This window comes from Copadichromis virginalis, linkage group LG5 (genome assembly GCF_057382275.1).
Source record: "Copadichromis virginalis isolate Kocher_CV1m ecotype Utaka linkage group LG5, C_Virginalis_male_GT1.1, whole genome shotgun sequence".
NCBI lineage: Eukaryota > Metazoa > Chordata > Actinopteri > Cichliformes > Cichlidae > Copadichromis > Copadichromis virginalis.
In genome coordinates, this window is record NC_140622.1 from 38941871 (window position 1) to 38957463 (window position 15593).

The 15593-nt window shown below is 39.3% G+C and overlaps 1 protein-coding gene across 1 annotated transcript; it reads right to left on the reverse strand.

Moving 5' to 3' along the window:
- Positions 1 to 1832: 1832 nt before the first annotated feature.
- Positions 1833 to 14460, reverse strand: LOC146710345 (polymeric immunoglobulin receptor-like). The gene is made up of 9 exons (XM_085457989.1): positions 14265 to 14460; positions 9081 to 9380; positions 8464 to 8766; positions 8066 to 8374; positions 6289 to 6336; positions 6076 to 6156; positions 5554 to 5609; positions 4642 to 4957; positions 1833 to 3961 (listed from the first exon to the last, which is right to left on the reverse strand). Exons 1-8 carry the CDS (start codon positions 14458 to 14460, stop codon positions 4643 to 4645), a joined length of 1608 nt encoding a protein of 535 aa, XP_085314115.1. The 3' UTR covers positions 1833 to 3961; position 4642.
- Positions 14461 to 15593: the final 1133 nt, after the last annotated feature.

The window sequence follows — 15593 nt, forward strand, 5'->3', positions numbered from 1 at the left end:
AAATTACTAGATTTTTACTAGATAGTAGATGAAGTGATGAAGACGAATGAAAGGCATTATTTAGTATTTCTTATCCCACAGAAATAATATATTTGCACCACAGTGATATGTTTAACATGATGATTTTTATAAAATTTGCACATATTAAGAATTGTCCCTGCACCACATGTAAATGTTTAAATTCATCATTAATTGTGTGTTTATGATTATCACAACTGTGTGTATGTGACAGCAAATTTTTAAGTAAATTAAAATATTGTACAGTGTCTTTTCAAAATTATTGTTCAGTTTGTGAGTTTGAGTATTTTATTATTTGCAGCTGGATTTCCTTCAGGTTCACTGTCAGACTGTTTCTACATACAGTTTGCATCCCTTTAGTGTTAAGCGGTCTTAAAAAAGATTACACCACATCAAAAATACGTTTGTTATATATAATATTATACATTCAGATAAACTCTGAGTGTTAATGTGTTAGCAAATGAATGTTTGTACCTGTTGTTATTGAGAGGACGAGTAGCAGCAGAAACTTCATTATCTGGTTTTGGATGTTTGTTTAAGATCTTGAAGTCTGAATTATTTATCTGCGGTTTGTTTCCTGATGTCTTTTTCCCTCCTCAGTCTGTTGGTCTGCAGTGATCTTTCATTAATTTCGGTTTTAAGTTACCTAAAATCTTCCTGCCCCACTTTTCAATCTGTCCATTTTTTTTTGTCTTAAACAGCTCCTTCCGCTTTGTATGTTGCTTCCTCTAATTGGTGGTAAACAGGAAATAAATGGCGTGTGTGGTGGAGAATCATATCACGCTTTGATTAACGGGAAGTCTTGAAACTGCGTGACAAAAATAGCAGTTTGTAGGTATTATAGAAAACTGCTTTTATCAGTTAGAAGGAGACGGGTTTCTTTTGTTTGCACAGTTCAGTAATATAAACTGAGCTTCATGGATTTCAACATATAAAGGCGGCTCCTGTTTGACAGTACTAAGCTAACTTTATGGGGGAAAAAAGTCTGCAACTATACTACTATACTATAAATATAGTAGTAGTAAAGCTGTAGTGATATTAATATTATGATGAATTGTACGTATGATTAATATAAATGTATCTATGATGGTTCGCCGGTTCGATCCCTGGGCTCTCTGTCCTGGTTGTTGTGTCCCTGGGCAAGACACTTTACCCTACTTGCCTACTGGTGTTGGCCAGAGGGGCCGATGGCGCGATATGGCAGCCTCGCTTCTGTCAGTCTGCCCCAGGGCAGCTGTGGCTACAACTGTAGCTTGCCTACACCAGTGTGTGAATGTGAGAGTGAATGAATAGTGGTATTGTAAAGCGCTTTGGGTGCCTTGAAAAGCGCTATATAAATCCAATCCATTATTATTATTATTATTATTCTGCTGGTTTCCCAATCTACCAGCTTGCATCGTTCATGAAATTTTCAAACTAATTTTGAAGAACTTTTTTCCGCCTAGATCGACAAATGACATGTTAATTTAACTGCTGATTGCTGTGCAACTGCTGTGCAACTGCTGTGCAACTGCTGTGCAACTCCGACATGGCAAAAAAACAAACCAGCCCTGGCATTTTTGGTCCAGACGGCCCATCATACTTATATATGTCATTTATATATCATTTTGTTTGATTATAGATATTAAAAACAGGTTTGAATCAGGTTGGTACAGTTGATGTTAGTTGGGTTAGTTCTTGCTTGTACCACCAAGTAAGAACTAAGAACCAAATGATAGGAGTGATGATTTCTAAAGCTCAAGGTGTATAAACAGACAGTTTTCTCATTGGTGTCAGCTCAATATAAATACACAACAACATTTTATTTAGGTAATAGTTTATTTACAAGAAGCAGGAACAGAAAAGTGTTCAAAGTTTCAGATGTATTGTACATGAAATGGGATTTAAAATCTGATCAGTAAGCCAAGTAAAGATGTGTCGGAAGTTAATCTGGTTCTAGATAATGGCTCTTTACTGCAGGTGGTATTAGTGGACTGGACTTCACTCCATCAGTACAGATAATGTACACTGTATGCTTTAGCTGCAAGGTTGGCGACCCTCAAATAACACTGGAGTGAGAACAATATGATGGGAAAAATGAGACAAGAACATTTTCTCACAGCTTTGTCTAAACGTGCCTGCTGCCACTTCCCCATCAACCTTATGCATGGAAATATCACCAGTTAAACAAAAACAGTGTTTTTAAGTAATTAATTTTTGCTCTAAACAGTGATCTTGTTGTGTTAAACTAACCTCAGATGTTGTAAAAAGTAGCACCCACAGCACATCTGTCTCATTCTCCCCAGTAAAACATACCAAGTAATCTGAACCTCTAGCTGAGGTTTTTCTGTGATCCCTGTAAAATGCAAATCATTCAACATTGGCACAAGTGACTTAGAAGACAAATGCTGAAATCGTTTGTGAATTGTTCATATGTACAGTCTGTCAGTGTTGGGCAAGTTACTTTGAAAAAGTAATTAATTATAGTTACTAGTTACTTCTTCAAAAAGTAACTGAGTTAGTAACTGAGTTACAATATTCTAAAAGTAACTAATTCCCTGAAAAATAACTATTGCGGTACTTAAAAATGTTTAACCCTCTGGGTTCCAGGGTATAATTGGCCATTTTTAACTACTTTTGATGTTTCCTCCACATTTTACCTTTAAAAACTATTTACTTTGTCTTGTTTGGTATCATTCTACTCAGCACAACCTCACGTGTCTGAATTTACAGTCATGTTTTCATTTTGACAGACTGTATTAACACAATTGATCTAAAGTCAGACAAAAAACATAAAAACAGAGTAGAAAAACTTATATTTTTTACTGTAACAACCACAAACATGTTTATTGAATCATATTTCATAACTTTAAATGCAAATATAAATGGTCAATTTTAAAATCCTATGTACAAGTTTTGCAAACAACAAAATTATTTGCAGCCATTTACCTTTTACCTTGATTTTTTAAATAACCATTTCAAACTATTTACACAACAATCAGCTGTTCTACATTCAATAAGATGTCACACAAATTATTTGTGCCTCTCCAAAAAAATAATTTCTGTCCAGTATAAAGGAGAACATCACAGCCTGATACCTGCAGGTCTGACAGCAGCAGGTGTATCACTGCTGTTTCTACCTGGAGACAGCAGTCGCCTCATTGTTCTGACACACAACACAAAACTATCCACAACACTACACACTAACTACACAAGACAACACATTAACTACACACTCCAAACACGCTAATCTCTCAAATCTCTCACATCTCAAAACTCTCTCTCTCTCTCTCTCTCTCTCTCGCGTCACTCCTAAAACTTTGGGTTTTTTTGTTTGTTTTTTTGCTCATAAGCAGAGAGGTCTCGCTGCGCTGTCCTTAGACAGTAAATGTGACGAAACTATTGAGGAAAAAACGCCGCGTATATATTTTTTATCACGACTCTGGTTTTACGTGGCCTATCAACACAGTTTATAAACTGGTATATGTCACCTTGTTGCTTTGTCTTGAAGTGGTCATGTGATTGGCTTACCACGACTACTTTATTCTTCCTCAGTCAAACAGCAGCACTCATGTGATTGTTTTGCCCCCTGAGCTCCAGGTGTTGTGTTAGACAGTGATCGTGATTACCGTCCGCGGGAGCGTGCGCAGCTGCTTGAAAAAAGTAACGCCGTTATTCCCATCACTGCAGTCTGTGGGGTTGTTAAAAGGACACCAGGGATGTGTCTCAAAAGTGTTTCAATAAGGAGAGTTCACTTAAAAGAACATGATTTACTGACATAGAGAAATGATTGTATTTGGCAGTCAGACTCCAGCAGCTCATCATGGCAGAACACAATCCCAGCAGTTTTAGGACAGGACCCACCAGAGTCCAGGTGGTGGTGGTGAGGATGTAGACTGAGGTTTGGATGGCTCCAGCTGAGGTGGGTTTGAGGTTGACAGGGGTGGATCGCATCACTGAGAGTCTAAAAGGGAGAATGATGGAGAGTGCAGATTTAAACCAGTGGAGGCTCAGCATCCTGATGTCATTTTATTAAAAATGATGCTGCTATGTGTATTTAAATAAACTTTTCTGTAATTTTTATTTAATTCAGTTTGAGGTAAAGGCTTACTCTGACTTACTGCAACATGAACATGATCAAGGCTTTTTTGCTGAATATGGACTTCACATAACCACGTCAAGAGATTAAAGACATTTCCAGTTTGATTTGAAAATAGATTTCCTTCCAAATCTTGGATTTAACCTATTTTTATCATTTCCAAATATCACAAGATTCCACTAAGAAATGTGGGAACTGTGACCATAAAAATATTACAGTATTGTGTGAATCCTATCACTAGACCAGCATTCATGAAAGCACAAGGACAAACAAGAAACGTATGCAAGCAAATTCATATTTTGTAACCAAAAACACCTCAAGGAAGGAAATGTAGACAGAATTTATCTACGCAACAGAACACCGCAAGTTTCATCTTATCAGACTGGTTTCAAAACATGTCAAGCTCTACGTCAGCGCACTTCCTTTTCAGTTTGGGAGCATGTTGCCAACATTTTGATACACTTGTTTTGCACCTCTTTGTTATTTTAATTACTATACACGATTTGACATAAATCAGTCAATGTATTTCATATTTCTTCACAGACCTTATTTCTGTCTTGGCTTCAACTTGTTGACTTTTGAGTAGAGAGGCTCCTGTGGAGGTCTGGGTGGGTGTGTGGCAGTCGACGTCGTCAGACTCGTGCTGTGCTTCACAGTCGAATATTTGCAGGTCGATGAGCTGGGTGTGAGGATCAGTGTCTCAGCAGCAGCTATGTCAGAGCTGATCGGAAAGTTGATGGTGGAGTAATGGAGTGAGGCAGGATGGTTTGTAGGATGATCGACGGTGAGATAAACTGTGTTTGTGGCATATTCTGAGCCTGGACTCTGGAAATGCTCCTCTATTTCTTCATAGATATTGTCCTTTCCAGAAAGAGGAGAAGAAAATACAGTTTGAACTGTTTATATTTGATCTGATGAGGTTTACCATCAATCATTATCTGTACATCTTGAAATTCAAATTGGTGTTGCTAAAACTGTTAAGCAATGCTTAGTTCAGAACGCTGGCAAATAAAATGATATGAAAATGGCCAAAAAAGCTAAACCAGGGATTATTAATCATGCATCCATTAAATCAGTTCACTATTTTTTTTCACTTGGGAGAGCTTTCAATCAGTCAGTGTTAGCAGGTACTATAAGGTCAGGCCTCGGCCGCACAGGTCTAGAGACTGGCGAGTGATGATGTGGCAGTGACTCTACTTTCATGTGTATTCTCTGACTGGTTGCTGTTGGTGCTGGCAGTTGCCAGGAAACTGCTTATTCCCTGCACACAGTGGACTAGAGAGGTGTCAGTGACCCCCCTGGCAACCACAGGTCTTTAGGAAAAAAATATGCATTGACTGATTGGTTGGCATGTGGTTGCTGGCAGCCAAGTATATGGTACTGCATCAGAAACCTCCCTGTGATTGCATGGATCATAGCACACTGCCACAGTCACACATAGAGCACCATTCACTCACCTCTTTGATATACTGTGCTGTTGCTTCACTTCCTGTATCCTTTGAAGATGAAAGGCCTGAGAAATCGAAAAGAAACAGAACAACGTAGATTCATTTCGACACATGACTGAACTGAGACTTAACTAGCTCTTCATTTGACATCTGTCAGGATCCAGTGTGTGTGTTGTTGTTTGGCATATTTTTCCACAATGCACTCCGGAAGCTCCGATTCTCACATCCAGCTTCCCTCAACTACGGCTCATCTCTAGTAATAACCTGTCAGTATTTAAGGACCGGCTGAGACCTTCACTTTCCGCCAGATTGTTAGTACCACTGTAGTGCTGTTCGGCCTCCTCTGTCACTGGTCCTTCTCGCCAACTTTTTACCTGCTAGAAACTAACCACCGCCTTCTGCTGCTCACTCCGTCTTGACATCTTAGATCTGGAAATCTCACCTGTCTGCCCCCCTGCTCACGGCAACTTTCTGCCAGATGTATGATTAGATATAGATGTAAAAATGAAGGTAAGTGATAAATGAACTTACGTTTGTAAATAAGGATCAAAACTATCACAACCATCAGCAGCACTGGCAGCAGAAAAGCCATACAGACGGTCAACACGACGACTGCCTCAGAAAAAACAAAAAGAGTCAGGATGACTGGAAACTGATTCACATGCAATCATCACACAACAATGTCCGAGGATGTCGTGAAAATGTCTGTTTGTTTTCTGCGAGATAGTAAATGTACACTCTCACCAAAATTCTTATTCTCATGTGGATGGAGAATACTTCCTTGTTTCAGACCTTGAAGAAAAGGAGAGTGTTCAGAAAGTCGTATGTCTTATATAACTGAAACAACTGACGTTAATATGCAAAACACACAATTTTGAATATTAAGTCTTATTCCTTTAAGAAAAAGATCAAACGATGAGAATCTGTTTGGGGTTTTTTGTTTGTTTTGAGACAGAAATATTTTGAAATCATTTTTCACATCCTGCACAGCAACATATCGTCAAAGGTTCAGCAGTACAGACACTAGACATTATAATAACATCTCTAAACTAAATTCTTCTGTTGCAGTAAAGCTAGTTACAGAGAGTTTCAGATATCGTGCAGATTAAACTGTGCTAAGTAAAGATGTTTAAGGCTGATGGACTCTAGGACTAGTGCCCTCCCAGGTGAAAACACTGACGCTGTGAACGTGTTATATGTTTTCCTTGAATATCAAGAAGACTGCACTGTGAGGGAAAAGTTTTTCTAAAAAGTATTGTGTTCTGAGATTTCCCCTTCATATTAAATATATATAGGAAAATGAATGTTCATCAAGATAAACCTGTAAATATTCACGTCACACCTCTGCAGGTGGTGAAGGTGGTGCAGGAAGACTGAAGCATAAACAGCAACAGCCTCAGAGGTTATTACATTCATACAGTGAACTTTGTCAAGTGCTTTTGCAGAATATACTTTTGCAGACTTTGTAACCGATGCAAATAATGCACCTATTAATTAATCCCTTGACCTGACTTTCACTAGTTCTGATCCAGACCTTTCAGTAGCATTTGAGGTGTGCGTGACTGAACAGATTTGTACAGCCTGCTATGTGGTGCACGCCATGCAGGTAATAGAATGCTAGCATTAGCAGTCTAATAAGCAGATGTGTTTCTGTGTGTTTCATTGTTACAGTGTATGGAACACACAACATGGTGGCACCCAAAACCTTATCAGTCAGACTTCAAAAGTCTAGAAACCAATGTATGTTTTTAATACACAGTTTCTGGTGTAGATCATTATCGATAATATTGATGTTAAATAATTAACTAAAGGTCTTGACTGCACTTTTAAGTATAAGTTAGTAGGGGTGGGAGATCAACCTTTTAAAATGATGTCATATTTTAAGGAAATTTGGGATATTTCTGATGATATGTTAGAGAAAAGGGAACATTTCATCATCTGCTTGCAGCTTGCAGGCTGCATATTAGGGCAAATATAATTAGGGCATTTTTCACTTTTCCCAAGGATTTGCTATCACTGATGACACAATGTTGGGAAAGGAGGACTTATGTGGTGATGCAACATAAGACAAATGCAAAGACAAAAGTGTCCTAGCTTAAGTGTAATATTTAAAATGCTGGTATTTTGTTACTAAACCTTGTAACTCTACAGGTTAAGCCTGCACAGGACTGTCACACAGTAAAATTTAAAAGAAACTTTTATTTATGATGTTGTATCCTGGGTCAAGTTTTTTAACCAGTACCTTAAAGCCTTTCTTAATTTCTATCCATTCTTATGTGCACTAGGGAAACTAAAGACGTGATGTTGTTATATCACAAAATATTACACTGCTATTGCTGTTAATTATGTTTGTAGCATAGCCCAAATATTCCACTTATAGTCCAGGAGAAAACAGTCTGTGTTACCTCACATTTCCTTTTGATTTCTGACTGACTACAAGCAAATGTCTTAAAAAGTGACATATATTTTCTTTGATAGGTTGATCTTGACAGTCACCCACACAACAAACAGCACAACTTACCTAGAGTCAAATTAAACCCATCAAAGAAGTCGTCATGTGTTTGATTGTGTTTGTGAGGGACTCTTGCTCCACACCAGTATATCCCACTATCGTTTGCTGTTACTTCTCTCACTGTAATGGTGATACTCCCGTTGTTCTCTTTCATTATAAATCTCTGGTTCACGTCAGGCTCTGTGGTGGTTACTAGCTGTTTGCATACAGTTGAATCTTCTCCTTTGCAGATGAATTTTATACATGAGGAGGCATCCCGGTTGTACTTACACTGGTAAGTGAAGTTCTGCCCAATAGTTGATGGCAAAGGTTCAATATCTGAAGACAAAAAGACAAATATTTGCCTTCAGCTTATCAGCCAGCTTTTATCATTTAAACCTGTGATACTGAACATGTGGAATACTCACCTATAACTTTCAGGTGTATTTGTGTGTGTGATAATCTGTAACTTCCATCATTTGATTCCACTCCACACCAGTAATCACCAGCATCCTGTGAGGTCACATGACTGATGGAAATGTTAAAGGCACGGCTGCTGCCTGTGCGAGTAAACGTCCCTTTTGACGTTGATAAAATGTCCTCACAGGTAAAACGGTTCTTTTTACAGAAGAACTTTATGTGGGACTCGTAAACATCTGGATAATCACATGTGATGGTGCTGTTCGCTGTTCTGTACACGCTGAGATATGTTCGCGGGCAGTTTATATGCTCTGTAAACAAATCAGAGAATTAAAGCAGTTTATTTTAAGGACTTGTCAAGTTTCTTTTATGTTCAGGTGACTTTTTGAAATGTCCTTGGCTCCATTACTTTGAATAGATGGGGACTCACTAACTGTGGAAATGTTTTAGAAAAGTTTGTACTGCAGCTCAGGACTGCTCATGAGCCAGAAAAAAAGTTCCCAGTGTTTCCGAAACTCCTGTTTTATTCTGTATCGATTTTTTTAATCAAATATTCTGATTTCCTGTGTGTGCCTCGTCTGGTGTCTGACACAAGGATGATGGTGATGATGATGATATTTCTTACCAGTCTCCAGTTTTCCTTCCTGTATGTCAGATAAGTTCGATCTTTGAAAAAACCTGCACCTGTACTTCCCAAACTCTCGCTCTTTAACATGTTTTATTGCAACCTTGAGATTTTTATTTTTTGTATCATGGTAGAGGCAAAATCTGCCATTATCTTCCCACACGTCCTTCTTAGAGGTTTGTACAGGTGTTCCATTGGAAAGAACTACATCAGTGTACTGATATATGTTATTTGTTTCAGGATATTTGCAGGTGATTTCAGCCCATCGATGGTGACATGCTCTCACTTCAGATTCACAACCTGAAAATGAAAAAAATCTCTTTGTAAGAATCTGGAGCTGCAGCCACGTAGTCAAAGTCAACATTAATTTCATGCACGCATGTTTGTTCTTGAAATGTATGAGAGAAATACAATTTTTAGCACTTCTTATACCACAAAGATATTTGTACACTAAGACCTGTTTTTGATTTGTTGCCTGGTTCATGATGTCTCATCCATGTAACTATTTAAATTCAGTGTTTGTTGTAGCGATAGACTCAGGGTGCTATGTTCAGATGGTACGACCCGAGATTATCCAATCAGACGTTTTACTTCCTAAAAGCTTTAATAAACAAGGTGAAGATGTGTTATGTAAAAGAAAAAAAATGGTGCACATAATTAATGTTAACATTTTTAAGATGGTATATTTTATTAACGTGCATGAGCACAATTTTAGTTTTTCTATTTATATATTATATATGATTAAAATGTGATTGTTTGATTGAGTTGTAAAAACCTTTTTGCCATTTTTAAAATATATGAACAGACTTAAAAAGTAAGAAATTGAAAAAAAATAAAAATAAAAATAAAAAGCTTAAACCATTCCAAAACACATAATCACCAGCAGCATATGTATTGCAATGTAACATTCAGTAGTCTGTTGTATTAACAAGTGTTAGTTATCTTTTTACCTGTCAGTGAGAAGATGAGTAGTAGCAGTAACATCACCGTGCTGCGTGCTGATGCTTCTTTAAGAGTCTGATGTATCCTCGGCTTGTTTGCTTTCACTGGTTTGTCTGAGACTCTCCAGGGTTGTTTCTTGAATTTCACCCGTATGTGATTTTAAACTTTCTTGCCCCACCTTCCTGTCTGTCCTTTTTAATTTTTTTCCTTAAACACAGCTCCTCCCTCTGTGTAACTTACTTCTTTTGATTGCCAGTAAACAGGAAATAAATGCTGTGTGCGTCAGGGTGAATGAGTTGGTGAAAATTTCCCTGGTTGAACTGGAAAGCTGTGACAGCCTGGCAGTCATGTCCAACAGTTGTGGCAGTAGCATTTATTATATCGACTTTCTTTTTCATACTTTAGATACGTTTTACATGTTTTTATGGGCAGCATGAAAAATCATTTCACATATTTAAGATTTTGTCAATTACTGGCAAATCCTTTCAGTGTCTAAAAAAGTACAATTATGTTCTGTAAACAACTAATGAGCCATTTAAAGATACATTAAAATCAGTTCCAGTGTCTTATTATGTGTGCATTACAATTTAAAGTGCATTTACAAAAAATGTAACTAAATTGAATATTTTTTCATGACCAAAACAAGAATTCAGTGTTGGGATGATTCAGACACTTAATGTTTTGTAAAATGTCACTCCTGGGATCATTTGATTGCACATTTGATTTAAAAAGAGAGAGAGAAACTGCAGGTTTGGACCATTTTAGTGATCCAGGTTTGCAGATTTAAGACCTCTAGTTTTAAAAGCTGTTTTTAACTAAACTAAAAGAGTAGCTGGTTTTGCTTATTGGGAAATGATAGCTTACATCAACAGCTTCAGCTAACTGTAATCTCAGAGATAATTTTGTACAAAAATAAAAACCTGCTTAGTTTCCCTTCATATCACAGACCCACTGGGGCTAAGACAAGAGTTTTTTTAATACTTCTTTTTTGAGATAATTTATACTCTACTCATATTCTACTCTTTTGTATTCTACTCTAAAAATCTGCCCTTTTTTATGTTACGAAATTTATCCCTTTAGTCAGTTCACTATTCCTGTGGTTTATACTACACAGTACGTATATACTTTATTTATATATCTCATTACAATAGGTAGTCTCATTAGAGTTCAAAATCTCTTTGCAGGTAGTAATTCATCTCAAACACACAAAATTAGCCACCACCCTTCAGTATCAAACCACTTCCTCTGATGTTTTCTGTGGTTTACAAGAATGTTTCCTTTTACACGTACAGGTTCAAGGGTTGTTGGTTCTATGGCTAAAAGCATATTAAGTTAAAAGCAAAGATAAAACGTGCATGGTCACCATCGTTTCATTTTTTTTTCTTTTTTTTTTTTTTCTTCTTCAATATTGATACGTTTGTTCTGTTTTCTGTCTAGTTTGCAGACTGGACAAAGTGTGACCACACAAATACATTTGCATGAAATCATTTGTTTTTATTCATCTCTGGCTCTTCCTGTTAAAAGGGAGTTCTTCCCTCTCACTGTCGCCAAATGCTTGCTCACAGCGGGGTTGCAGGGTCTTTACTTTAAAATAAAAAGCACCTTGAGGCAACTATTGTTGTGATTTGGCACTATATAAATAAAATTGGAATGTATTGAACACAACTAGCATCTTAATCACTGCCTACACCCGATATCACAACAAAGCGTGTAACAGACACGCCTGTCATGCAGAAGTTGCAGTAATCTGCACTAATAACAAGGGGTATTTTATTTTATATAAAAGTATTTTATTTCCAGCCAACATGAAAATAATCATGGGAAAGCATTTAAACCGACATTATTAACACATTTACATGGCTATACATATTAGCCACCTAGCTTAATCGATTCTTTTTTTTTTTTTTTTTTTTTTTTTTGCCTGTCCCATTTGGTTCTTTAGCCATCAGAATTGTTGTCTGAAGACCAACAAGGATACCCAATGGATTTACTTTGCCAAATGGATCATCGTGGCATTGCCGTATTGGTCCATTTGGTCGATCTTTGTTTTTATTATTTATTATATTTTATTTTCAGATGTTACAGACGGGACAGACATGAGTGAGGGATAGGAAAGGGAGAAAGAAAGAGGAAGGAAAGGAAAAACAGAAGGGGAGAGGGACAGTGAGAAAGGGGGGGAGAAAAAAAATAAAAATCTCCTGGATCACCTGTTGAGAGAAGAATAGAAAACAAGCAGAAAAAAAAACAAAGCAACATACTAAACACAACACCATCGCATTAATCTAGCTAAGTGTAAACAGCAGTAAATACTAAATATTCAATGTTGTTGTGCAGCACGCAGGACAGATGTGCTTCGAAGTAGCAGCCAAGAAAGGTGTAATTTGGGTCTACGAGCAGTGAACACCCGTGTGCATACCTGTGTGGATCCGCGCGCTTGCATTCCAAAGGTTTCTCCATGTAACGATCTGCTAGGGAGTGTGTGGGGGGGCCACAGCCCCGTCCTCCGGGGTGTGAAGCGGGTATGGAGGAGATCAAAACTCCAGACATCCAGAGGCCCCCAGAACACAAGAGACCAAGGAAGACCAACAGAGGGGCAGCCGCGCCACTGTTCCAGTAAGAGCTGAGGAGAGTCCCAGATGAGGGCTCACTCAGCAGCCGCGGAGCAGAAGTCAGGGGGAGTTGCAGTGACGCGCCCATGAGCTCCGCCGGCCCCCAGCTGTGCCTGAGTGACCGAGCCCCAGGCCGGGGGCACCCCACCTCCGAAGGGGCCCAAGCGAGCCCTAGGCTCCAGGCCCCGATAAGCGGCCGCCAAGGAGTGAGCCGGTGTGTACCTGGACGCCCACCCCCAGACACAAAGAACCACCAACGCACCGATGTCTGAGGGAGTCCGCCACTGGCAGGGGAAGTGGTGGTGGGCGGAGATAGGCCTCCAAACCTTGGAGGGCCTGAGGTGTCCCCAGAGAGGTGGCGTCTGATACCCAACCTGACATATAGACACAGACATACAGGCACACACAGACACAAACATCCATTCCCCCCCCCCCCCCCCCCCCCCCCCCCATGCTCTCATATGCACTCACTCCACACTCAACCAACGTGGAGACAGACATAAAGAGACGCTGTACACATGATCACACTCCCCAAGCGTACTCTACAAACCGGGTCTAGGTACCCTTGCCCCTGGAGGGGGGAACTGCACCCAGACCCAGGTGGTGTTACCCTTTTCCCTGCGGTGGGGAGAGGCAGACCACCATCGTTTCATTTAATGTACATCTCGCACCCGGGTCACATGAAGTTTGCTGAGGCCACAGCGCATAACAGCGACTAACATTACTGACTCAGTGACTGCAGACTTCCACACCTCTTCTCTCATTATCATCAGCAAACACCATCAGTAAAAAACTGCACCTGGAGCTTTGTGGTATTTCCGTAGCTGAACAGCTCCTGTAGGTGTAATGTGCACAAGACTTGTATTTGTTGTCCATATCGGTTAGCTCTCATTTTTTTGCAAAAATTGTTACTATCACAGTCTCTTAAAATATGTTTGTTTGTTGTCTTAAAGGAATATAACATGAAAGACAAAACAGTTCATTTATTTTTATTCATTTAATGCTATTTAATATCCACTCTCATGTCATCAACTTACAATAAAACCAGCAAACATTAATGAAACTTTAACACTACATGATCACAACTTTAGAAAAGCAAACAACAAAAACTGCACAGTAGAGAGTTCCAGTCTCTAACATCCCAACAAATGTGTTTTTTACCAGTATACATTCAAAAATCGCCCCTCCACCCCTGACCCCGTGGTACTACTCACTGTGGTAATGAGTTGGCCTAAAATAAAAAAAAGTCCAGTGGATAACAGTGTGATGATGGCATAACACAAGATGATTGTCACAAACAGGTCAAAGCAGGTAACAAGGAGGCAGATTCTTATTTCAGCAGAGCACACGGAGCGATTTACGTATCGTTTTTTATAGCTTTTTTTTTTTATAGTCGCCTATAGCTTGCCCAGGTAACATCAAGGTGTTTCCAGGCCAGTCGAGAGATATAATCTCTACAGCATGTCCTCCTCCTGGTGGGACATGCCCAGACCACCTGACTTAGGAGGTGCCCAGTAGGCATCCTAGTCAGAAGCCCGAATCACCTCAACAACTGGCTCCTTTCAATGTGAAGGAGCCAGCCACCCATCCTGATGGCTGACCTCTTCACCCTATCACTAAGGGAGAGGCCAACCGCCCTTCAGAGTGAGCTCATATCCGCTGCTTGCATCCACAATCTCATTCTTTCGGTCACCAGCCAAAGCTCGTGACCAGAGGTGAGGGTGGGGACGTAGATCAACCAGTAAATCGAGAGTCGCTTTTACGATCAGGTCACTCTTCACCACGATGAAACAGAGACATGTTTTTAGACTTCTCTCTGTTGAAACCATACATGTCACAGTGAAATGTTTGTCAAATGGTGTTAATGTGATTGAACCAGTGTGTCAGACTGAAGTGTACATTTATACTTGTGGCATAGTAACAGTATCTTCATTAAGACATGGGCGCACTGGGCTTTGACACTGAATATATGATACAGGTGAGCTGCTATGTGCCAGTTTTTGTATGGTTATATGTCATATTGTATTATTTAATTGCTATTGAATTATCTTCTGCCAAAACAGTTTGGTTTAATGTGGGAAGTGGAGAAGCAGCACCTGAGTTTGGTTTCTGTTTTATAATAAAATGATAATAAAAGGCATCCCGCTTCTGAAGATCATCTTGAGTGTTTTCATTTTTATTACAGGAATAACTACACGAGTCATCTGATATTTTACATATAAAATATCATCAAAACTACATCTTTTAAATTAAAGTTGTTATTTCACCCACCGTGCGACCACTACAATAAAAACGAATCCTTTCTGTCTGCAGATTCTGAAACTGACGATTATAACTACAAACTGTAAACATGAAATAGCTTTATGGCCTCTAAAACTGAAAAAGTTTTACAGAGTAATGACAGACCTGATAACGACACCAGTGATCATTATAAACAGGAATTATGATTAGATCTAACCACAGGATGAGTCCAACAATTTCCAAAATTATTTTGCCACCTCCACGGGACAAGAAACGGCAGTCCAAAGGACAAAGGTCACTCTTTCGAGGATGCCAATGTTCACATTTTGGACAGAGAGGACAGATGGTTTGAAAGAGGAGTGAAAGAAGCCATCTATGTCCACTGTGAGCGACCATCTTTGAACAGAGGTGGTGGTTTAAGACAACAACTGTCTGCCATCTATAATCCAGTTTTGAGTTCCCTCCCCAGACGCCTTAACACCCACTCACATCCTGGGCCATCTGACCTCAGGAAATCACATGATAGGGTGGGGCCAGGTTTCACAATGAACACACCTGAAACTCTGGCTGATTGTGACCTACACCCAGTTTCCCACCTTGGCTCAGGCGATTAGAGGATCATGAGGGGGTCCTTTTGTCCCTCTGTGGGGGGTTACTCCCACTAGGTTTATATCTGGGACTCTCCACCATTTGACCTTAGAACTGAAGAAGCTTCTCGGAT